The sequence below is a fragment of the Amblyraja radiata genome, chromosome 31 (genome assembly GCF_010909765.2).
Source record: "Amblyraja radiata isolate CabotCenter1 chromosome 31, sAmbRad1.1.pri, whole genome shotgun sequence".
NCBI classification, from domain to species: Eukaryota; Metazoa; Chordata; class Chondrichthyes; order Rajiformes; family Rajidae; genus Amblyraja; species Amblyraja radiata.
Window position 1 is genome coordinate 25,016,737 of NC_045986.1, and position 25,543 is coordinate 25,042,279.

General features: G+C 44.1%; 2 protein-coding genes across 8 annotated transcripts in view; one reads left to right on the plus strand and one right to left on the minus strand.

The window, feature by feature from the left end:
* On the minus strand, positions 1-8,457 carry phf13 (PHD finger protein 13). 2 transcript variants are annotated; one of them, XM_033048146.1, is made up of 6 exons: positions 8,347-8,457; positions 7,690-7,727; positions 5,741-5,842; positions 3,600-3,992; positions 3,197-3,434; positions 1-823 (listed from the first exon to the last, which is right to left on the minus strand). In XM_033048146.1, the coding sequence occupies exons 2-6, from the start codon at positions 7,723-7,725 to the stop codon at positions 597-599; spliced, it is 996 nt and encodes a 331-aa protein (XP_032904037.1). In that variant the 5' UTR covers positions 7,726-7,727; positions 8,347-8,457; the 3' UTR covers positions 1-596. The 2 variants fall into 2 exon arrangements, with proteins under 2 accessions (XP_032904037.1, XP_032904036.1); XM_033048145.1 differs by having other exon boundaries at positions 3,197-3,415; positions 3,566-3,992; positions 8,211-8,376.
* klhl21 (kelch like family member 21) overlaps positions 747-25,543 on the plus strand; it is a 27,563-nt gene continuing 2,766 nt past the window's right edge. Inside the window, exons 1-4 of one of the 6 annotated variants that reach the window (XM_033048140.1) lie at positions 8,667-8,780; positions 9,617-9,737; positions 18,609-19,659; positions 24,154-24,559. In XM_033048140.1, coding sequence (XP_032904031.1) covers positions 18,633-19,659; positions 24,154-24,559 — 1,433 coding nt within the window. In that variant the 5' untranslated portion in view covers positions 8,667-8,780; positions 9,617-9,737; positions 18,609-18,632. Of the gene's footprint in view, positions 858-8,646; positions 8,781-8,864; positions 8,971-9,015; positions 9,257-9,616; positions 9,738-18,373; positions 18,516-18,608; positions 19,660-24,153; positions 24,560-25,543 lie in introns of those variants that run through there. The other 5 variants (XM_033048141.1, XM_033048142.1, XM_033048138.1 and 2 more) reach the window with 5 other exon arrangements.

Below are 25,543 nucleotides of genomic sequence, written 5' to 3' on the forward strand. Positions count from 1 at the left end.
TTTACAGCGTCACCTGGTTTTATTGCACTGTTAAATGCCAGGCCACTAGTTATATTTATTAGTTATTTTTTCCCCTTTGACAAATTTAGAGTGCTTTAAGGCTTTGTCTATTGCACTGGGCCCCTTTTGTTTGCTTGAGGAAGAACTGCAGAGAAAAGATGGGAATGATTATCTAGGATTATTGCCATCCTTGCTTTCTGTTGTGGATTTTGGTCTTTTAGACTCCAAAGATGGTGGGGTCAGGATGATAACCAATGGAAGGATCAGAAGGGAAAGGAAATGTTGTTTACAGTAGTCAGCATATTTGCCCATACATCCCACCCCACTTCACCCCTTATGCCCAAGCTCAATTGTGCTGGACTAGCCAAGACTTTCATTGATTTAATTGCCCTAGTCTCTTGGGCTCTGAATTGGAGTTCATGAAGGTGAAGAGAAAGATAAAATTTTAAAAAGCAGACAATTCTTGCACGGATGGATGGAAATCTCCAAGCCAGTCCATCAGTCTCTTTTGTCTTAAAAGGCTTTTTTTGCCTCATTGTCATCTCAAAATTCTCTCCCAGATACAAAACAAACCAAGAACGCTAACTTCAGACAACTCAGTCAAGGAAGTGCTTCCTGGAACCGGTCCGGGATCGATTTGATCGTCGAATATCGCATTTGGAGTCTCGGCACCTTTGACAGACATACATTTCTGGGACATTGGACTTCCGGATTTTGGCACAGGACAGGTGGATCCAGGTACCACATTCATTACACTCTATCATTGGCCGACCAGCAAATGGCTTCATGCAGTAACACGTCACCAGATCCCAGGAGTCATCATCTGTTCAGGGGAGAAAGTTTATAATCAAAATCAGGTAACAAAATCTTACATATCCATCATCAGTTTTCACAAGGTCAGGAATTCCTGATGTGCTTGACGGCAGCTTTGAATTGTCTTGTTATTGTGAAGTGGAATACTAAGCAATAATATGTGCATGGCAAGATTTCATATAGAACAAAGTGAGAATAATCAAGTAAATCATCATATAGTTTAAAGGATCAGTATTAATGAGTTGAAAACTTCTTCAAATTAATCGCTAATTTTTTTTTCACACACACACACACACACACACACACACGTCAGAAGGCAAATGAGACTTCAGTTTGACAATTCATTTGAAATATCATACTTCCAACAGCGTTGTACTTTCCCCAAATATTGACACTGCAGGTAAAAGACTAGATCTTTTGTTCAAGTGCATGGCAAGGGCATTGACCTCGAGTGCATTTTAAAATTGTACATTAACAAATGGCCACATATCAACATTTCTCTCTTCTCCATAACTATAATGTTATAATGCTGTATTCTCTGTTATTAATGCTATAATGCACTAGATTCTGCACTCTGGTATTTTTCTCTTCGTGCAACCTATTGTACTGTGTATGGCACAGTTGTATTCACATATAGTATACTTTGACTGAATAGCAACAAAAAAGCTTTTCATTGTATTTCGATACACGTGAAAATAATAAACCAAAACCAATTTCTCAGTCGTAAATTCACCAGAACTAACCCTAGTTAGATTGCTTAGCCAAATTTAAGATTTTTTAATAAAAACTGTTTAATCTGCAGAGTTCACTCATTTAGAACTGGGTTGGGATGACCACTGTCTCAATGAAGGGAGCACAAGAATGAGTGAGAATATTCAGATACAGAAGGGGAGGAAATTAAGTTTTATTTTAAGTACCAAAGTTTAAGCATTAAGAAATGGGTAAAGTCTTCTCAAAAGACAATTTGAGCCAATTTGCTTTTGTAAACTTTAATATGCTGGCCCAAATATTTATTAACATCATACGTTTTCTGAAAGTTTTCAATAATCTATGTGAACACAAGATCATTCAGATCTTCCAGATCATTACCAAACAGTTCAATTCTAATGTCAACATTACACCCCTTGTTCTGGACTTTACCATCACCAAAATAAATGGTTTGTGTTTAATTTCTATCCATCAAATTGAAACATTCCTCATCTTAAATACTCTGAATGCATCATTACATAATGTAATCCCTTTTAATATCAGGGAGTCAAAATGAGTGCAACAAAAGTTTGCCGAATAACCTGTGAGAAATGGCTTAGTGCGCAAATGCGTAAAACCTTACAAACCAATCAAGTTTTCATTTAGTTTGTAAATCTTAATAAAAAATGTTCCAAGGTAAGTTAAAACTGGTCATTGTGTCAATCGATCGACAAAACGATCACTCATGTGCCCTCTGCTGGAATCTGTGTGTAAAATCATAATTGTCACATAAATGGGTTGGATACGATTTTCCCATATGATCGTAAATCCCGAGTGGCACTCGACATGTAGATTTGCAATTGTTAAAAAAGATGAAGGCTGGAAGGAACTGTTGTGTTCCAAACAACAATAGAATCAAACCCTAGTCTGGTCACTGGTCACCATTGAACGCGAGGAATATGTACCCAGGGTACATTTAGCTTTGTAAGAATAACTGCTGAATTTACTGCAAGATGTACACGGGGCAGAAGGGATTAATAAATCTGTACACCAGTGAGTTTTTTATGATTGTAATTGGAAAATATTTGTCAAAAGTATCAGCAAGAGATAATAATGAACAGGCTCAAGTGCAAAGAAGCGTGTGCAATGACTTAAGTTTATGACATATTTAGAGTGTCAAACTGAACTGTTCAATTATAGATACCAGATACAAAAATCATGTCTCGAAGGTCACTAGTCCCCTTGCTAGTCCTAGATCTTATAAAAATGTCAGAAGAATTGATGGGTTACCATTTGTTACTTGTACTGGCAGTTGAAAGCTGTTTTTGTTAAGCTGCTTAAGGATCTGAGACATGAACTGGCCCTTATGGTCCCTCCCCTGCTACTGACAGTTACGAGTCAATAGTACAGTGAGTTGCTAGCTTTGGTGGTTACTGATTTGACAATAATACCACCTATTATAGATCTGACACAGCATGTTGCTCTTATCAGTGGTAATGACAGACCCAATTCACCTCAAAATTAGAACTGTTAACCCAGCATAAAACTCAGGACAATTCTTGTCCATATAATGCAGTCTCACATTGGAGAATATTTACCAGCCAAGGTAGTGGAAGAGGATCCACACTGAGTCTATAAACACACACACGACAATAAAGTAGCAACCAACTGTATGGCATATCTAATGCTCACTCACCAGAATCCACCATGATGTCCTCATCATTGCCTGTTGTATCCACATCTCTGAACACAACCTGCTTTCCCTGACGGAAAACCGTTCTGTGTCGTTCCACTTTTTCACTTTCTATCGTCTCATTCTTCGTTTCTGTTGCAGTGACTGGTACACAAGAACCATCCTTGCCTTCACTTGGGATGTCCATGAGGGGTTCCGGGGCGAGGGGTTCCGGGGCGAGGGGTTCAGGGACGAGGGGTTCGGGGGCGAGGGGTTCAGGGACGAGGGGTTCAGGGACGAGGGGTTCAGGGACGAGGGGTTCAGGGACGAGGGGTTCAGGGACGAGGGGTTCAGGGACGTGGGGTTCAGGGACGAGGGGTTCAGGGACGAGGGGTTCAGGGGCGAGGGGTTCAGGGGCGAGGGACCCTGTGATAATAGGGGCTGGTATTGTGTCCTCTGCATCATGGTCAGTGAATTCTGATTTGGACACTGGATTCTGGTCAGATATTTCCTGCTTGACGGTTTCCTCGATGTCTGATTCTTCTATCCTCAGGCCCTCCTCTTTTGTCCTCACCTTGTGCTTTCTTTTTATCTTGTCAGGCTTCCTCCGATTGAAGGCAGGCAGCAGAAAGCCAGTGGATTTGTGATGCTTCAGAAATGAGTAGGGTTTGGCTCGTTTGAAGCCTGTTAAAGTTTTTGTGTGCTTAACTTTGGAAGGGACGGAGAGTGGAAGGTCATTGTAGCTAAGATCCCAGGTCTCACTGTCTGCTGTGCTGCCTGTACTGTTAGGAGGGCTGGAACTGGTCCGGAGAGGCAAATCCTGACAAGGCAAAAGCAACACATCAAGTCAGAGCAGGCACGGAAATCGCTATCAAAATATGGAGGGGACCGGGGGGGGGGGGACACAATTTCTTGGTGGCTGCACGCGCATGCGCACACTCACGCGCGAGGCTTCGGAGGCTCAATCCAGAGCTAAATACAGCTCAACTCTGCCTGTCTCGCCGGGTTAACCTACAGCCCCACCTGGACTGACGGGACACCAGCGCTGCTTCTCCGCGCTGGCTGTAAACCTGGGCCATATTTCCCGCAAGTCCAGGCAGGGCTGTAGGTTAACCTGGCGGGACAGGCAGAGTTGAGCTGGGTTTTGCGCTGCTTCTCTGCGCTGGCTGTGAGCCTGGGGGTACAGCTCCCGTCTGACTCCCGACGTCTCTGGCCACCCGTGGAAGGGGGGGAACTCGGGTGGGGATGGGACAGCGCCGGAGAGCCGGGATCGATCCTGGCTGCGGATGAGGCGCAGGTCTGTGCCGAGAGTGTTTTGGCACGTCTCCCTCCTCCAATCACCACACTCTATCCACAGACCCACCCACCCCCTACTCCTCCCTCCTCCAATGATCGCGCTGAATCATGTCCCGCCCCCATTGCCTGCTGACCGACGTCTCTCTCGTCCAATCGGCGCCCTCGATCAGCAGTCCCACCTCCACTGTCTCGGGGAAAGCGGAGATTTCACCGGGTTTTAAAATCCGGATTACAAAAACTTGGGGCAGATCGTCCCCCACCTCTCAAAACAGAGCACGTCCCCCTGCCCCCCCCCCCCCCCCGGGATTTCCGCCCCCGAGTCAGAGAATAATGAGGAGTCTGCATGGCTCCATTGGATGAACTCTCATCTTAGAGTCAGAAAGTAATGAGTTCAGAAAGCTCGAGCACATGATCTATGCTGACAATCTTGATTCGGATGGTGAAGGGGGCTTGTGGGGCTATGTGCCAATCCTCTTTAACCCTTACACAATTACCTTTAAATCTATAGCCCTGGGTTAGTGTCCGTTCTGTCAAAGGAAATGGATGCTTTTGTTATACCATCTTTCAAATTAGAACTTTTCCCTGACTGGGGTTGGAACTGGAGTGTAGCTGGAGCAAAGGAGCAGAGGGAGGGAGCAAGCAGATGGAGGAAGGGACAGGATGAGCTGACCATGAGGAGAAATGGGAAAGAGTGAGGGGTGAGGGGTATTAGAGATAGAGAAGAGGTTGAGAGTGGGGGACAGGGGGTTGTGGACATTAGGTTGGCAGAGGGAAGGAATGGACAAAAGTGGTTGGAGGGGAAAGGAGAGAGGGCGAGGCTGATCCACCTCACCGCAATTTTCCTACCTCATCCCCAAAACACTCAATTCCTCTCATATTCAGAAGTCTATGTACTAGTTTCTGGATGGAATCAATGTTTGAATCGTCACAGCTCTCAAGGCTGCACAATTTCCCAGATTCACCACACTTCTTGTGAATAATTTTCACCATGTTTTATCCTTTATGGCCTGCTCATTTTCTTCCAACCTCTCCAGCCATGTGATATTTCCTCCACATATATACTCCTTCGAACCCTGCAAGAATGTTGTATGTTTCAATGAGGTCACCTCTCATTCTTTCTAAATTCCAGAAAACTGGACAACACTGATTCTCCACGTATGACCCACCATCCTAGGATCCTGCCTGATAAATCTTTGCTGCACTCTATACAGCAAAGGAACCAAGCATTGTATATAGTACTCATCAAACCGTAGTAAGAATAGTTAAACTTACTTCCTGGGGGCAAGGGATGTACCCAGCGTAAACTAACACGAAAGTGCAGAATTTGTTGAAATCTTCCACTGTTCTGCTCCTTTTATCAGATGGAGAGTAATCCTGGGGCAGAACAAGAGAAGGTACAAAGTTAGACATTAATTTATGTAACACTAAATCGGTAGCAATCCAGGCATGTATGGGTAGTCACAAGTCTTAACACATATTAGTAATTCTTGGCTTCATTTTTCCATATTTCATTACTATTCCAAACGTTAAAGGCATTTCTGATCAGTGAGCCATAGTTCCTGCCATTACCTAGTTTAAAATATAGTGTTTTACAGGTGTAGTGTGGCTGTGGGATGCCCAGTGGTTAGAGGTAGATTCTTGCTTTGGGTCATCCAAAGGGCTTTATTTCTGGGTGGTATTGGATGTGAAGTTTTCAAACTGACTAGTTAAATGTAAGATAGACCCAAAAAGCTGGAGTAACTCAGTGGGTCTGGAAAAAAGGATTAGGTGACATTTTGGGTGGAGATCCTTCTTCCAAAGGAATAGATGACATTTTGGGTCAAGACCCTTCCCACTCAGTTAAATGTAATTTGGATTTAGCAGTGGTGCTGACAGCACTTTCTTTGCTTGCCTCAAGTTTTGCATAGATCGAGACTACATTTCAAGCTCAATTATGTTTTTAAAATAATATCAAATGCACAAAGAATAAGATAATGTACTGGAAAGCTATTTGACCCTGCGGTTCCTAACGATGGGGTAAGTAACAAGCTGTCTGTGCTCTGACTTTCTCCGCGGTGTGAGGAAGGCACCTTGTTGACACCAGTAACCGAGGCCTCTGGCACCCAGTGTCCAGAATGATCACACTTTCTACCTTCACAGTCAAATTCATCGCGCAAACTTCCCCGCGAGAGAGGCGTTCATTTTCCCTCATTGTAAAATACCACCCACATTGAAACTTATCGGACTAAACAGTATATACTCAGCTCCACAAATTTAACACGGAGCTCCTCTAGCAGGCATGCGCTTCCATCATGAAAATCTCACTATTAATACTTCCCCGGGATTGAACTGCTTACTGTTAACACTCGGTTATAGACATACGTACACATTTTACACACTGGGAATTATCAAATCCAAAGGGTCCATCTTCTCTTATACAACAGCTCCGAGTGACAGTACAAACAAAGGGGGCGATTCATTCTTGTATATTGAATATCATTTATTAGCATTAAACCTTTATAATTGACTGTGAATTAAGAGGCCAGCCACAAAAACCGCCGAATTGATTTTTAAAAAATAGTTTGGAGTAGGGACATTCTGGCATTGGTGAAATTAGTCGAGGCGGTGACGGGCGGGGTGTTGTTGGAGCCGGGGCGGGGGGGGGGAGGGGAGAAGTGGGGGTCAGTGGATGCGCGGACCATTAACCAGGAAAATAAAATTATTATCCAAACGGAGGGAAAGGCAGGAAAAGGGAAGGGTCAGAGGCAAGATGGCGAATATTCATTATTTTTTTTTAAACACACAGGGATTGGCGATCTCGAGGGAACAGACAAGCAGCAGACATTTGAAGGGAGGGAATTAAAATTGGATTTAAAAGGGAAACGATCCCCCCCACACCCCCACCCCCACCCGCAACAAATCTCCAACTCTGGACGGGAGGCAATAGAAGGTGGTGGGCGACTGGTTATTGCTAACCCATCTACTCCGATTAATAAGGGGTTTAAATGTATATGCAAATCAACAAGATGGCGCAAGGCGGTGTACTCCGAAACCTTTGGGTCTGAAATTGATCCGATTGTCGACGGGAAACGGCATAATATTATTATTTTTTAAGTTGAATTTCGAGTTGGATAGATAGACACGACACATATCAAATCAGTCTTAAACCCGGAGAGATCTCTGAATCTTCTACCGCCCCACCCCCAACCTCAGTGCTGTGTAAAATCAGATAATAATCTTACCTCCGAGTCGAAAGTTGAGGGCGATTCAGAATCCATTTCTATAATTAAAGAACATAATGATAGATTTTCCCTTCACCGTGCGAGAGAAACAGATAACCCTGCCAAGAACCGAAGGAGTTCAGGGTTTGGGAGAAAATCGCCATGGAGGAGGAGGAGGTGGCGGCGACGGAGGAGGAGGAGGAGGCAGGTCAAACTTAAAAGTTACCCGAATTTCCCCAACCCCCTTTCTCCCGTTTTGTACCCACATGTACAAAGTCTAACAGCAAACGGGAATTTTATGGGTTTGGGATTTTCAAAGCCTGATCATGTTCAATCAAAGCAACGAGCCCAAATTGGCGAGGAGTACTGGGAAGATTAAGACACCAAAATCCCCGGATAACATACATGGCCAGACCATGGTCAGATTTTGGCCAGCAATTTACCCCCAAATAAAGCCTATGTTAGAAATGAGAGAGAAAGTTTTGAATCGTGGAAACAGAGCATTTTAAAAAAGGGTCACAAATCCAGGATCTGGAGCCCACCTTAGGAAGATTCCCTGGCGGTGCGGGTTGTCGCTTGTGAATACAACGATTTCCCACATCCGTGGCTATAACTATATCCTTGCGAAATGTAATCGGTTTCCGAATAAGAAAATTATAATTATAAATAAATAGATACCTTTCTCCTGTCCGAGTGATACAATGTAACAAAATCCTGATGTCAACCCTTAATCTTCATGCAAATGAAGACTCTTCCATTCGATTCCCAGCCTAGGGGAAGGGTGTGGGAAGCCTTCATTATTATTCTCAAAACAGTAACTAAAAGATCGCATTCATACCTACCTATTAATTTTTTTAAATGTAAACTTGTGTAAGTATTGCCAGGGTTACTGTCGAACTAATAATTTCAGAGAAACGTGGTCTCTCCTTCATCGTTACCACCTCCCTCTTTTTGCTTATGTTCGTGTCCAGACCAACCCCCAGAAATAGTTGCAAACTGGAATTTGCAATAAGTTTTTTTTCACCCTTATCGCCAAATTTGCTTCTAAAGTACGAGGAGGGGTTCGGCAAGATTAGTCAGTCAGACGGCTGCCACTCGAGTTAAGATTTCCCGTGAGTATATCTGATTTCACTCTTTTTTTTTCTACGTCGTTTCTCGGGACTCCCTCCCTGCTCTTGTGTTGCAAGGGCGGGGATAAGAGCAAGAGCAGAGAAATCCCAGACGCGCTAGGAAACAGTGTCAGTTTCAACGTCTCTCCAGTCTCTTATGTCCGCCTTCCAATATTACAGCCAGCTCCTCGAGGTAGGCGAGGGTTAACTGGGAATTGTTATGTCTAACTTACATTTTTTTGTTCCTGTCGGTCAATACGCACGAACAATTTTAAATTGTGTGTTTATTTTTCGCAAGGGTATGGAGCCGTGTGTTTTGTATTGCTAACCATTGGCCGTAACGTCGACGTTCATGTCCCAGCATCATATTGTGGATTTGATTTCCACGTGTTGGAAAGACAGCGACAGGGTGTTTTTTGGTGACGTGTGGCCTTCTGAGACTACATGTCTCTCTCATTCACAATCCCTTGTTCGTACACGTGAGTTATTTTTGGCTGACAGTTAACCAGACCTTTATAAAAGCAGCTACATATTGGAGTTCAGCGGGGGCTATTTTGTCTGTTATTCTAATTTAATCGAGGTAATCGAGAAATGAGTTAGAGGCCTAAGATTTCACGGGTAATGGTAAACGATGATATTAGCGTAATCAATAGATAGCGGATCGTTGCGTGGATGGTTTTCGAAATTGCGGAAAGCTTTCAATTCAAACCAGTAGCAGAATAGTTCCGGCGCAGGCGGGTGGTAGTCGGCCCATCTTGCCCACTGTGGCTCGATTCAGTAAGTAAGGAATCGCAGCCCATTCTTTCCGCCAACCACTGCGAGTTTTGTTTTCCTTTTAGGTACTTCTCCAGTTCGCTTTTGAAAACTGACATCGATTCCGTTTCCACTACACTTGCAACTGATCCCGACTCCTCTTCGACTTCTGATGTTACATCCACGTTCTAGACACCTGCTCCATTGGTTCGTTTGGTGACTATCTTAATTTTGTGACACCCATTCTAGGGCCCTCCCACAATGGGGGCAGTTTCTTTCTACTGTCTGCATAATTCACGATTTAAAATCCCTCTGTCAGATTCCCTTTCCATCTCCTGTCCCACGAACGCATTCCCATCTTCTCCAGTCTTTATATATGACTAGGGTCCTGCATCAGTGAATTTATTTTAGCATATTTCTTCGGTAACCTCTCCTCAGCCTTCATTTCTTTGTCAAAGTGTGGTGGCAAGAATGGGATAAAATATTGATACCAAACTCCTCCTTTATGAAGGTTTAATAGGATTTCATTGCTATTGTATTCTTTCCTCTATTTATAAAACCCAAGATACCAGTGCTTTTTAAAGCGCTTTCTTGCTATGTTGTGTCACTTTCAATAAACTAGGCACATTTATCCCCAGATTTCTAATCTTGTGCCACCTTTGGAACTGTGCCTTCTAGTTTCCAACCCATGCCTGAATGTTGTCTGGGTCTTGCTACATCTAGATATTTCATTTGCTGAAGAGTTGTAAACGGAACCTTGTGCAATCATCTCAACTAATGATAGTCAGCTGAAGATGGTTGGGCTAAGGATACTGATGTGAGGAAATGTCGCTAGGATTAGTAATATCCAATGAATGCAATAAGAGTCGCCAAGAGTTGCCGTCTCCCAACCCTCGGTACAAGAACTGTACCAGAGCCGCTGCCTGAAAAAAGCACTGTGCATAGCAAAGGACAGACTGCACCCCCTCCACACACATCTGGATCTCCTGCCATCAGGCAAGAGATACCGTAGAATCAAAGCCTGGACAACCAGACAGCTAAACAGCTTCCTTCCACAGGCTGTGAGGCTGCTAAACAGTCACTCCACCTGATTCTGCTGCTTTTTGCACTGACAATTTAATAACTCTGGCACTGGCCACTTAAATCAGCTGCCCTGGACAATTTATGACTGTTTTTACTTGTATTTTAATGTTGCTGTTTTTACCTGCACTTTTTAACTATTCATACTGTTTTATCAGGGACTGGATTGTTTTTATTGTTTTTATTTTATGTGTGAAATGTTTAAGTTTTATGTGCGATGCGAAGTATTCCCTGGGAATCTCATTTTGCACTGTAAAACTGTTGCTTTGCAAGATGACAATAAAGGTTGATTGATTGATACTCAGGATAGAAACAAGAAGTTTCTTCATCCGAGAGAATCATTCACTGAGTGCTGTATTCAAGACAGAAATTGATTTTTAAAACGGTGGCATAGTGTCGCAGCTGGATGCTGAGCGTCAGAGACCTGGGTTCGATCTTGAACTTGGGTGCTCTCTGTGTGGAGTTTGCATTTTCTGCCTGTGACAACATGGTTTCTTCCCACATCCCAAAGATGTGTGGGTTTGTAAGTTAAACGGCCTCTGTAAATTTCCCCTAATGTGTAGGGTGTGGATGAGAAAGTAAGATAGCATAGAACTTGTGTGAATGGGTGATCAATGGTCGGTGTCGACTCGGGTGGGCTGAAGGGCCTGTTTCCATGCTGTATCTCCAAATGAAAACTATCATCTTCCTTTGTGTGAAGTATTACTCCAATCATTTGCAAGTTTTTCTTTGATGCCCATTGACTTCAGATTTGCAAGGCTCATTAATGTCACACATGGTCAAACACTTCCTTGATATCAAGGGCTGTCATTCTCATCTCTCTTCTGGAATGGCTCCTTGGCCCATGTTTGTAGCCCACTTCATCACTTGACTGTAGATTATTTGTACTGTAGATTAACTGTAGATTATTTGGGCAGTAGATTGATTGTAGATTATTTGGGCAGTAATTAGGTTGGATTTCGCATGCTTTTTATGGACTGATCATTCCTGTGCAATTTTCCATTTTGTCAGGTTTTATTTCCCTCCTGGGATAAATAAAGTTGTATTGTACCGTAGGTGCTAGTGCTGAAACTATGCAAGAATAACTGGACTAGTGGCACAACAATGAACACTATTTCATTCTACACATCCACCCAGAAAGGCCTTCCTTCCCTCAGTCTCACAAATTGCTGTATTTGGAATCTTGTGTGAAATTGATTGTCTACTACAATGACCTTGTTGATTTCAAGCACTTGGGGGAAATCCAGGAGGTTATGGAACTTCTGATAAATATGAGATATTTTATCCATAATCCCAATGCTTTAACTGCACTTGCTATACCCAAATGTCTGTTCCAAATATGGATTAGAGGTGATAAGTGGTGAAGACAAAAGGCTGCAAATGGTGGAATCTGATAGGAGAGGAAGGTGGGGAGGGAAATATAGAACCAGAATGGTGGGTAGAAGGACACCGCGGTGGGGGAAGGTGCTGCATGATCCACTGGGTTCCTCTAGCAGTTTGTTTCAAAGGCTGACATTAGCACAGTGCAGTGGGTAGCACTTTCACTACTGTCATCATTGTCACCCTTGCTCCTGGACCAGTACTAACGTGGTGTTATGAATCAGATCAGATGACTTCTGAGGTGCATGGTAATAGTCCCACAACTGTGAGAAGAAACATTCTTGACCAGTATTCATTTAATTTGTTGTGAGGACCATTGGGGATATGTTCATTGCTGTTGATGGATACATTTTGCCACAAAACTCATACTCGTACTTCAGAAAGTGCAAAGTATGCAAATCCTATTTTTGTATGGATGATTATATATTTCAACGGCACTTTACAAAACCCAGAAAGGACTATCTGCCAATAATTGGCTTCCTCTAGAAATCCCACCACCTTAGATAGAAACATGTTAAAAAAAAAGATTGCCCCTCAGGTTCCTATTAAATCTTTCCCCCTACCTTAAACCTATATCCTTAAACCTACAAACCCAAGCCGATTAGCCTATGCTTCTTCCTAATTCCTGAAGCCCTATGAGCACAAAATGCTGGAGTGACTCGGACTGAAGTAACTCGAGTAACCAGATTCAGTCAGTAGAAACATAGAAAATAGGTGCAGGAGTAGGCCATTCGGCCCTTTGAGCCAGCACCGCCATTTAATATAATCATGACTGATCATCTAAAATCAGTATCACGTTCCTGCTTTTTCCCCATATCCCTTGTTTCCATTAGCTCAAAGAGCTAAATATAACTCTCTCTTGAGAGAGGGTTCCAAGGCAAAGCATTGTCTATCTGTCCTCTAGAGATGCTGTCTGATCCGTTAAGTTTCTCAAGCACTTTGTATTTTGTTAAAAATTCCAGCATCTGCAGTTTCTAGCAAAGTTTCTGCTCTATAATCTTTGGTTTCTAGTGTCTCCTGAATTCCCTTGATTTGACAAGTTGTTGTCATTGCTGTAATGCTGGAAATCTGCCACAAGGTGGCGAGGCCTTGCAGTGAGAGTGGGCATTTGCCAGTGGGCGTGGCGCCCCTAAGCGGCCGGCATGCGGTGCTGCAGTGGGTTTGCCCTTAGTTGGTTCTCTCTGGGCATCCCAGCCTAGAGGTTCAATGTAGCCTCAACTGGACGTTTCTCCCTGATCTCTAACAGAATTTATATCTTGACACTTTCAGAACGGGTTTTGATATCTTGACACTTTTAAAACTTAGGTTTTACTTATAGGTTTAGGTATATTTTTCTCACCAGTATCGAGGTCAATAAATAGGAGTCTAACATAGGAGTCGTTGTTGTCCAGGTGCATTAGATTTTCAGTGTCATTTTCTATGCTTTGTTGGGCTGATTCCTCAAACACCATTTTCCCTTCTGTTATTCCAATAGCATACAGTCAGTTCACAGCATTGTTGTGACATTTATATCAGGATAGTATCTGATTAGGAGTCAAGATTGGAGCCATTAATTGAAAGTTAATCACACTCTCACCAATTTAGTCACAGACCTGTGCACCACGGAAATACGCCCTTTGGTCCACCATGTCCATGCCGACCGCCTTGGCCTTCTGGGCTAGTCCCGTTTGGTCCATTGCTTTCTTCCTATCCATATATCTGTCCAAATATATTTTAAAAGTTGTAATTATGTCAGCTTCTATAGTTTCCTCTGGCAGCTCATTCCAGATATGCAGTACCATCTGAATGAAAACTTGACTTGTTATGTTTTTCCTGCCAAAGTAGATGACTTGACATTTATACTCAAGTTACTCAATTGGCCCTGTGCGTACTTGTTCATTAAAGCGCCTTGAAACCTTTTTGCTTCATTAAATATCTCAATCATTGTCATCTTTTGAAAAATATATTAATTTCCTTCATCTGGATTATTGATGAACTGTGAACATCTGGGTCGTGAGCACCGATCCCTGTGGTAGTCCACGAGTCACCAGCCACACGGTGACAGGCCCATTTACTCCTTCTGTTTCCTGTCTGTCAACCGATTCTCAATCCTTGTCAGCATATTGTTTAGTTTAACTCCCAATTCCATGTGCTTTAACAATTAGCTCAAATACCAACAGTTAGAAGAGAAAAGAAACAAAGCAATAAATTGAAAGTGAAATAGCTGAGGGCTGAGATGTGCCCATGGAACAATACAGTACAGGAACAGGCCCTTCGGCCCATAATATCCATGCCGAACATGATGCTGTTAAATTAATCTGCGTTGCCTGGATGTGATCCATATCCCTCCATTTCCTGCATTTTCATGTGAAATGTAAAATCATTACTGGTCGAAGTGAGATTCAAACATATCTGATCCAGCCCTTTGGATGCAAGCCCAGTAACTTATTTATTCGGCAACCAGACCAGTGTAAAGATGGAAGCTGAGTTACTGTTGGATACTTTGAACAAAAAACAGAAAGTGCTGGAGTAACTCAGTGGTTCAGGCAGCATCTGTGGAGGGAATGGACAGATTACGTTTCTGGTCAGAACCCTTCTTCAAACCCTGACTCATTACTCCAACCACATGTCTTTCCTCAGCACTCTTCCTTCTGTGTCTGAGATTGCTGGAACAGCGGCCGAGGCCATAAACCAAGGTCACATTGCGTGTAACATGCGAGGGAAAATTAAAGCGACAGATGACTTGAAACTCAGGCTCATCCTTCTGCACTGAACAAAGATGTTGCACAAAACAATTGCCCAATCTGCATTTAGTTCACCATTGTGGAGAAGATCACATTGTGAGCATCAAATTTGTCATACAGGCTGGAAGTAATCCCTGACCTAGTGGTCAAACTGCGACCCAGCATTGTACCCACTTTCCCTCAACTCCCTTGCCAAACAGCACTGAAATCTTCACAATTTGTATTCTGGCCTGTAGTGTATTCCTGTTGACCACATTATAGCGAGCCACGCGTTGTGGATCAAAAGTGATGTTTATTAAGTAATACAGATACATACAGGACTGGGGAGGCTCTATACCAGGGCACACCCCTCAACCACGTGACGACTTCTTCACGCCAAAGTCACGTGACCCTGCCAGTTCTAGTGCCGAGGGTTCGTTCAGTAAGTGGCCTAACCACCAGGTGGCACCACAACATCTTCTTCAATTCTCAAGACATTAAGCGGTGTGATTTCCTCCCTAAAACTCACTGCCTCTCTCATTCCCTTTTAAGATGCTAAAAACTTACCTCTTTGACTAACTGATCTGTCTTAACGTCCTTTAATAAAAAAGAGAAAATGCTGGCAATACTCATCCAGATACTGTAGGTAGGTTTTGTATCGAGGGGATGGTCTTAAGAGTTAATTGTAACTGTAATTAAATTATTCGGCAAGTATGTAAATATACAAGGAAAGTGTCCGATTGCTTCGTTAGTGCCTCTTATCTACTATGTGGCTCTGTTAATTTCATCTATTTTCTGTACATAAAGCACTTTATTATTACAAGCTGTTGTCCTGTGAGTGGGGTCCATGATGAGTTGTTGGACTTGTTTAAAACCGTGAGCATAAATGTTTAAAAAACAACCTCGGTACTTTTATTAGCTCACATTCCTGGTGCCAACTAGAGTTACTCATGGCTGACATGTGAGTAGTGTGCCTGGAGACTTGCCCATGTGTGTATGTGTGAGAGAGAAAGAGACAGACAGAATTTTACTGAGCTTGTTGCTAACGAAATGAATTTAGAAACATTTCATAGGGGAAGTAAACTTTAGTGAATGATTCAGAATACAGAGTCTGAAGAAGGGTCTCGACCCGAAACATTGCCTATTTCCTTCGCTCCATAGATGCTGTCTCACCCGCTGAGTTTCTCCAGCATTTTTGTCTACCTTCGATTTTCCAGCATCTGCAGTTCCGTCTTAAACGGAATACATACTTTGTCATTTTATCCTCACCCTGGAGATGTCAAGACTTTACTGGCTTGCTGATTCATAAGCCTAGCTAACAGTTAGCTTGTTCATAAGTGACCCGTCATCATTTACAGGCATTGATTATTTGACTGGATGGCTTAGGAGTTCAATACCATTCTTGTCCATGTCACCATGACTGCTTGCAACAAGGTCGCTGCATAGTGATCTGTTGCAATAGTCCCAGCTGATGTTGTTTTCAATGTGCTTTCTGTGGCTCTAGGTTGAGCCAACGGCACCTCTCCCTTTGGCTACTGTTTTCCAGACCTGGGCCAGCTATTTGACACTTGGAAGCTTGGAGAGTATAATATGGGGTACTCAGAGTGACAATGCTGTGGAGCTTTAGTCCATGCTAGTACAGTAAATATTTCTTGCCGAACAAGGAATTCGGCCTTGTACCTTAACATATCATAAGGTCATTCTTATTGCACAACCAATCTATTTTTGGATTGCCAGTTTCTCTGGTTTCATACCAATCAACATTTCATCTCCTGAGTGGGGAACTATAGGGTCTAGACTTGGTTACAATGCAGCCCAGCTCAGATGGAAAATTTGGTAGAACAAGTCACCAGCAAATGTTGGCAGGTTTCTATTAAAAGGATAAAATGTGTTACTTTGGAGGCCAACTGTCAATATTTCACCTTTTTCATTAGTTAGGTTTGCACCATGTTCATGATTAGAGGACTGTGGTTTTGAAGTCTCCATAATAAAACTGGAGTGAACAGATGATGTACCCCAGGATAAAACAAACTGGAAATTGGAGTAAGCCACTCAGCCCATCGAGTGTGCTCTGTCATTTAATAAATTAATGGCTGATCTGATTGTGACTTCTTGCGTATGGCGTGCACAGCCTAAAGTTGTAAATCAAGGGTGGCCAACCAGGCCAGGACAGCATCAGTTACTGGGTGGATGGCTTTGATGCCCCTCAGGGGAAAAGCCTCAGTGAGCAGTCATTCACGATATGTGGGATGGTCTGGTCTGGATGTCCGTAGTCGCAAGCAGGACTGAAACACTGCATTCCCAATTTCCATTCATGAAGTCATCAGTGATCGGAGCAGAATTAAGCAATTCGGCCCATCAAGTCTGCTCCGTCATTCAATCATGGCTGATCTATCTCTGCCTCCTAACCCTATTCTCCTGCCTTCTCCCCATAAGCCCTGACATCATTGTGGTGATCTTTCATAATCTTGCCTATCAATAATTTATGTACCTTCATCTTAAAACTATTAAAAGACTCTGCCTCCATAGCCCTTAGAGGAAGACAGGGCAAGTTTCCAAATATGCTGCCTGCAGACCTTATCTACGGTGCAGCCCCATTTAGGGATCTTTTGACTTGACCCTACCTTTCATTGTGTATGGGTTTAACCTTATTAGTCCTTCTAAAGTGCAGCACCATGTACTTATTAGGATCAACTTTCAACTACCATTGGCCTGTCCATTTTATCAACTGATCAATATCATCCTGTAGCCTACAACTCTCCTCTGATACTGGAATTGTCTCATTTTAATGATGATGAGTCACAATTAAGATTGGTGTTATTGTAATTGTTAAAGTCAATGCTGCTGTGATTTACTAGAAATGGTCTGAAGGGCCCTGACAAAGTAAATGAGGATTGGCAATTGGGGAAGCTTGAGCAAAGGGAAAGATACAGAGTGCAGAAATTAGTTTTCAGCATTGTTGCTCATCAGTTCCTTACACAATGTCCAATGTCCTCAATGGGGTAGAGATGAATCGAACGGTACCGTAGTTTATGGAAGGACTGTTCAGAAACCTGATTTGGGGGAGGGGGAGGATGAAGAATCTGGTGGTACACAAATCAAATAATTTAAATCTATTTAATGTGTTGGGCAAGAACTTCCAAAAAGAGCAAGGGAGGCGAGCACTATGACTACGTCTGTGTGACTAATCCAGCTGTGTTCACCACGGGGTTATTAGTCTCCAACAAGCAAGTGATAAACTATTGCGGAATGTCCTGAAGTACTTCACAGTCAATGAAGTACTTTTGAAATGTTGTCACTGCTATGATTTGGGCAATGCGGCAGCAGATTTGCTCACCCAAAGATCTAAAAGAAATTAAAGACTAGATATTCTGTTTTTGAAAAAGTTGGTTGCAGGATGAAATTTGGTCAGAATACCAGTGAGAGTGATGTTGTTTCTTTGAACAGTACAGTGGGAATCTTTACATCAACGCGAGAGGCGTGGATATAACATGTTATCTGACATTGGATCGCTCCCTCATTGTGGGCTGGGTTGTTAGCTTGGATCTTTCTGCTCATGACTGGAGTGCAGCTGAAACTCACAACTCAAGGTAGAACGTATTGAACTCAGAGCTGGGGGCCCCAGTGCCCCTGCTCCACACAAGCTTACTGCTGCTCTGGAAGAAGACACGGTGTCTGGAAGGGCACGATCCTGTTCCGTGACTGTGTTATGTACGGACCTAGAAGTATTGAGTTGTTAACGGGTTTCAGTTCGCCAAGTTTTAATCCATTGAATGCTCGTAGTGTCAGCGTGATTTACAAGTTGCAGCTGACGCAGTTGCTGGTAAATACAACGCCCACATGAGTGGGTCAGTTATAAAGCTGCTGAGTTCTTGCTGGCTCTAATAACCTCTCTCTCCCCCCTCTGGTCTTGCAGATGATTTGATCCCCAGCACTCAGCATGGAAAGGCCGAGCATGCTGACCCAGACCTCGGTGCTGCCGTTCTTTGACCCCAGTCACGCCCTCAACATCCTGCAAGGCATCAACGACCTGCGAGTGGAGCGCAAGTTCTTCGACATGACGCTGTGGGTGGACGGGCAGGAGTTCCCCTGCCACCGCACCGTGCTGGCCGCCGCCAGCCACTACTTCAAGGCCATGTTTGCCGGCTGGCTGAAGGAGAGCTACGCCGAGCGGGTGGAGCTGCACGGGGTGAAGGCCGACACCCTGGGCCTGCTGCTCGACTTCTCCTACACCGGCAGGGTGACCGTCACCCAGGGCAACGTGGAGCCCCTGGCCCGCGCCGCCGACCTCTTCCAGTTTCACTCGGTGAAGGAGGCGTGTTGTGCTTACCTGGAGCACCAGCTGGACGTGAATAACTGCCTGGAGATCCAGGAGTTTGCCGAGGCCTACGCCTGCAGGAGCCTGGCCGAGAGCGCCAAAGGCTTCATCCTGCGCCACATCATCGAGCTGTCTGAGGAGAAGGAGTTTGAGGCCTTGCCCCAGCGCCGGCTGCTCGAGTACCTGTCTGACGACAGGCTGCATGTGGACAAGGAGGAGGCCGCCTACCAGCTGGCTCTGCGCTGGGTCAAAGCCGACCCCAAGCGCCGGCTGCGCTTCTGGCCCGAGCTCTTCGAGCATGTGCGCCTGCCCTTCATCCGCCGCTTCTACCTGCTGGCCTACGTGGAGAGCGACCCGCTGGTCTACTACTCCCCCTTCTGCCTCAAGCTCATCCACCAGGCCCGGGCCTTCCAGTCGTCCGCTTATGACCGGCACGACTACCCTTGCGAGAGGATGAGGGCTCGGCCCTCCACCGGCCTGGCCGAGATCCTGGTGGTGGTGGGCGGCTGCGACAAGGACTGCGACGAGCTGGCGACGGTCGACTGTTTCAACCCACAGACCGGCCAGTGGAGATACCTCGCCGAGTTCCCCGACAACCTGGCCGGCGGCTACAGCATCACCGCCTTTGGCAATGACATCTACGTAACCGGCAAGTGTCGAGACAGGATTGGGGATAGACTCAGTGCTGGAGTAACTCAGCGTATCAGGCAGCATCTTTGGAGGACATGGTTAGGCAACGTTCTTCATACTGCAGAAGGGTCCTGACCTGACACATCGCCTATCCATATTCTCCAGAGATGCTGCCTGACCGGCTGAGTTACTCCCCCCCCCCCCCCCCCCCAACACATTTATATCTTTATTTGTAAACCAGCATCTGCAGTCCCTTGAGTACACAAGCTTAAGTTTAGGTTTATTATTGTCATGATATGTAACGAGGTACAGTAACGCTAAACGTGCTTTTGCATGCTATCCAATCTGATCAGATAATACTATTCAAAATGCAATCAAATCAATCTTAAGTATAATAAGTAGAGTGTAAGGAAATATACAGAGCACAGAATATAGCTTTCAATATTATAGCACACCAATTCCATAGACAAAATCCAATGTCCACAATGGGGTAGAGGTGAATCGGACAGTAAATTCGATTCACCTCTACAGAAGGACTGTTCGGAAGGCTGATAACAAAGGGGAAGAAACTGTTCCTGAATCATGGTGGTGCTTGCATTCAAGCTTCTGTTTCTTCTGCTTGACGGGAGCAGGACGAAGAAGAATAACTGGAGTGGGAAAGGTCTACGATTATGTTGGCTTCTTCCCTGAGACAGCGTGAAGTGTAGATGGACCCAATAGTGGGAAGTCTGGCCTGTGTGATAGACTGGGCTACATCCACAACTTCTTGTGGTCTTGGGCAGAGTTGTTTCCAAACCAAGCTTTGATGCTACCTGACTGTATGCTTTCTATGGTGCATCTGTCAAAGTGGAAGAGGGTCAGTCTGGTGGGTACTCCTCAGACTCGTTGATCATAGCAAAGATGGCAAGCCCTTAAGGTCATAAGTGATAGGAGCAGAATTAGGCTAATCGGCCCATCAAATCTATTCCGCCATTCAATCATGGCTGATCTATCTCTCCCTCCTAACCCCATTCTCTTGCCTTCTACCCATAACCCCTGACATCCATATGAATCAAGAATCTATTTATCGCTGCTTTAAAAATGTTCATTGATGGCCTCCACAGCTTTCTGTGGCAAAGAATTCCACAGATTCACCACCCTCTGACTAAAGAAATTCCTACTAATCTTCCTAAAGGAACGTCTTTTAATTCTGAGGCTATGAGTCTAATCCAGGACTCTCCCACTAGTGGAAACATCCTCTCCACATCCATTCTATCCAAGCCTTGCACTTTTCGGTACGTTTCAATGAGGTCCCCCCTCATTCTTCTAAACTCCAGCGAATACAGGCCCAGTGCCGTCAAACGCTCATCATAAGTTAACCCATTCATTCCTGGGGTCATTCTTGTAAACCTCCTCTGGACCCTCTCCTGGGCCAGCACATCCTTCCTCAGATGTGGTGCCCAGAATTGCTCACAATACCTCAAATGTGGCCTGACCAGTGCCTTATAAAGCCTCAGCATTGCATCAAGTTGGATACATACCAACAGTGCAGTCCATCACTGCAGTGTCCTCCAGGCTATTGAAGTACTTTACCACTTAGTCTATTCAGGGTGTCTGCAGTGTGGGCTTGAAGGACCATTGTGTTTGCCAGATCCCATCAGGTAATAATGGGCTAGAATTGCTCCACCCAGCCCCCAGGGATCATTGGGAAAGTGCAGCAAACATCGCTAATTTGACAGAATCTGCATAAAATTCCATCGTGTACTAGACCCATAAGTGTACTAAAGCAAGTGTTTAATCCAGAGACTTGCTTCAGCTTGCTAATGGGTCTGCCTTAACCTTGACATGATCAGTCTTGACGTTTACCCTTCACACTGATCCTCCCACTTCAACAATCTCGACTGTCTATTGAGAAGAGACTTGTTTCAGCCTCTTGGACCTAGCATGCACAGTCAATACCTAAACCTCTCCATCAACAGGCCAAGCTTCAGGCTGCAGGTTAGCACTGCATATATGGCTACCCTTTGTAACTGATTAGCACCGCATCTCAGATTTTAACCCGCAGCCCTTGACGTCCCTAACCAACAAAGGTCTACCTTGGAGATACAGGAAATTACTGACGGTGGAATCTTGAGCAGAACACAAAGTGCTGGAGGAACTCAGCGAGTCAGGCAGCATCTGTAGAGGGACTGGGCAGACCACATTATGGGTTGGGACCCTTCAAACTCTTGGACAGATGATGTATCTGATTCTGAAGAAGGATCCCATCCCAAAAAGGCACCTGCCCATCTCCTCCACAGATGCTGCCTGACTTGCACCCGAGTTTCATCAGCACTCCGTGTTTTGCTAAAGATCTATCTTAAACAATCTTATGCCTGTGCTGTATCTTCTATGAGCTAACTCTCTCATCCCATTCTTGGGTTCTGTTGGATTCTTAGCATTTTGGAAAATTTAGATTTCTGGGATCTATTGAATGTAAAAACCTTCCTTCATTTCACTACTGAATGGCCCGAATATAATTCTCATGGAAGCAAAATCTCTGTTCAATTTTGTGAAGAAAATAGAGGAAAGTTCAATCAGTAGAAATAGTTAAGGGGAGATTTACTCAAGGTGTTTAAAACTTATGAAGGATGTTGGTTGAGTAACTAGGGAGAAATTATCTGCTGGTTGGGAGAAAACCAAAGGACACAGACAGAAGGAAATTGACAAAAATATTAGAGACTGAGCTGAGGGTTTGATTGTAATGCGAGAGATATTCTGCTGGAGAATATGTTGTCTTCAAATTGGTGGTTGGGGAGGGTTTGAAGGACAGGGGAAGGGGATGGTGTGGAAGCAGATTTAATAGTAACTTCCTACTTCAAATGGGAAAAACTGTTGAAGAGTAGGAAGGTGGAGGTAAGATTAAGGCTCTGGGCGCAGTGCTCTGTATGGCATTTAATTATCTGTCACCTGGGCAGTTGAACTGCTCTTCCTTGGCTATTTTTCTGAATTCACAGCCCCATAAATATATTTGATATGCTCAAAACCAAACTAAAAACCTGGGAGACTACTTCTGAGATGGGCTGTAGCTTGTCAGTTTTAAAGGTTTCTTGATGGTCTGTTTACCCACACAACTGAACAAACTTTGGGATTGAAAAAAGTTCCAGAGCTGTCCATGATAGTTGGACAGCGGTCAATATACATATTTAAGTGTCGAACGTTACAGAGGCAGAGGAGTTCTGAGACACAGCTCAACTTTGCTGGAAATTGTTGCCCTGCTATTTCTGTCCTTGTTGCATCAGTGGTCACTCCACATACAGATCATGCCGCTCTGGTCAGACTATCTTTACTATGGGGAATACAATTTATTTATAATTAGCAGCCAGCAAAAAGGCACGGGGTGAATTATGTTCCCAGATACGTCTAAGCTGTGCTCTTTTTCTTGTGACGCCAGTACAACGTACCAGAGCCTCTAACCTGGTTTATTTATCATGTTCAACTAATGGATAATATAAGTGAATGAATTAAAACATTGAGCAAAACCCAAAGATGCTGAAGGAACTCGGCCGACAGCATCTATGGAGTGGACAGCATCTATGGAGTGGATGAACAGATGAACGTCATTGAATATTTGTTGTTCCATTGTCGGTACACATGCCGAGTAAACACTGTTGATCTTGGCTTGACTCTTCACAACGTTTCGAATGGGGACCCTTCTCCAACCTGAAGAAGAGTCCCGACATGAAACGTCACCTATCCATTCCCTCCACAGATGCAGCCTGACCCGCTGAGTTCTCCAGCACTTTTTTTGTTCTGCTGATGATTCCAGCTTCTGCAGTTCCTTGTTGCTGCCAAACATTTGACAATACTTTTTAAAATTCTGATGACCTATTCCCCTAGTTGGTGGCGAGGGGTTTTGAATTAGCCATTGAGGGGAAACTTCCTAAACTTGCAAGATCGTTGGAGCATTTATCCTTTCTGTGCCAATGGGATAAATATTTGAAAGGGATAGATCCAGGACTTGATAGAACAGTCAGATAAGCTTTAGACCCTTGATACAATGATAGCAAGTTTGGTTGTGAGTGGTGTCCAGACCCACACAGAAAGGGGGTGGGGAGATAATTTCTTTAGGCTATCCAGAAATGATTTGTTCAACGTGAGATATTTCTTCCCAGTGCAGTCACTGTTGTAATGAAGGAGTTTCCGTACCCAGTTTTTCACCCAGCTCCCATGTAGAACAACGTAATATTAAAAATAAATTGAGCTTGGTGATGTTGGGTGATTGTCAGGACATTGGGAAGGACTGCTTTATTTCCACAAAGGGATCTTCTACCCAAGAAATCATTGGCCTTTGCTTTAACATCTCATCCGAATAACTCTAGATATCTCTGACAGTGGCACTCTCTCAGCACTATAGTGTTATATCAGTTTTGAGCCTCTCTGGATCTCCCCCCCCCCCCCCCCCCCCACTGAGTGCTATCTTTGAGCCACAGCTGGTGCATGGTTGCAGGACGGCGATTGCTGGATCCTCATCATGTCTGTCCTTGTTTATTAGGTGGTTCTGATGGGACGTCATTGTACGACTCTGTATGGCGGTACAATTCGAGCGTGAATGAGTGGACGGAGGTTTCGCCCATGCTGCAAGCTCATGAATACCACAGTTCCGTCGTGCTCAAGGGACACATTTACATCCTCGCCCCCAATAGCTTGGAGCGCTACGACCACTCCGTGGATAGCTGGGAGGCCCTGCAGCCAATGCCGTACCCCATGGACAACTGCTCGAGCACGGCCTGTCGGGGCAAGTTGTACACCATCGGAACCCTTGCTGGCAAGGAATCAATGGCCATTCAGTGCTACGACCCTGACGCTAACTTGTGGACTATGGTGATGTGTGGCTCGTTACCTCCATGGGCATTCGTGCCAAAGACGGTGACCCTGAATGGATTGATATACTTTGTACAGTAAGTTTGAAGTTTAGGTTTATTATTGTCCTGTGTTCCAATGTACAGTGAAAAGCTTTTTTTTGCATGCTATCCAAATAGATCAGATATACTACACAAATACAATCAAGTGAAACTCGAGAACAATAGGTAGAGCAAAGAGGAAGGTGCAGAGTGCAGAACTGGCTAGGTTGCACTAAGGACTTTGGTCTTTTTTTGGTATCGGCTTTTTTAATATTAAGCTTTTTTATTCAATTAAATGTTCTGACATTTTTTTTGTTTGTTATGTTTATGAGTATGCTAATTACAGACCTGTTTTGCTGCTGTAAGAATTTAATTGTTCTATTTTCGGTACATATGACAAGTAAACACTCTTGTCTTGACACTTGAACCAAGTTCCCTTGCATGACCTAATTATTTATTAACTGTTTATTTCCATTGAATTGGTCGGGAGGTTGGGGCAAGGGTTGTCTTGGGGATCATTTCTTCGTTAGTGAGGAGAAAGAATTTTCACTTTAATTGGGTCTTTCACGACTTGGGTCCCAAAGGATTTGCAGCCAATGAAGAATGGTCACTGTTACAATGATCCAATGTTCAGCTTCGAAGGAAGCTCTCATTCGCTGAGTCTTTGTCGCTTTTTCTCGGGGGCACCAGATTTGTAGTAAGGGGTTGGCCATTCAGATGTATTTTTTTTTGTTGCCCAGATGATAGTGAAGATAGATGCCCAAAAGACTGCAAAAGCCTTGTATTGAGGCGATGACCAGCGTTTTAGATATTAAGGGAACCAAAGCAAATACGAGGTTGTTGCAGAAAGTGCTGAGGCAGAAAATGCTAAGATAAAGATCAGCCATGTTCCAAATGCTAGCAGGCACCACAGTCTGAATGACGTACTCCTCTTCTTTCTGTGTTCAATTTTTTTCTGCAGTTGTTATTCTTTGGAATCTTTATCTTGTTCCCTTTTGAAGCTATTTCCACCAACTGGACATTCCAGACTTTACCACTTTT

Excerpts from the sequence above, each read along its gene's own strand:
- phf13 (XM_033048145.1), bottom strand. The coding sequence starts at position 7,725 with ATGGATTCTGAATCGCCCTCAACTTTCGACTCGGAG. Across the intron at positions 3,993-5,740 it reads ACATCCCTTGCCCCCAGGAA|GATTTGCCTCTCCGGACCAG; the intron begins GTAAGTTTAACT and ends TTGCCTTGTCAG. Across the intron at positions 824-3,196 it reads GGACATCATGGTGGATTCTG|ATGATGACTCCTGGGATCTG; the intron begins GTGAGTGAGCAT and ends TCCCCTGAACAG.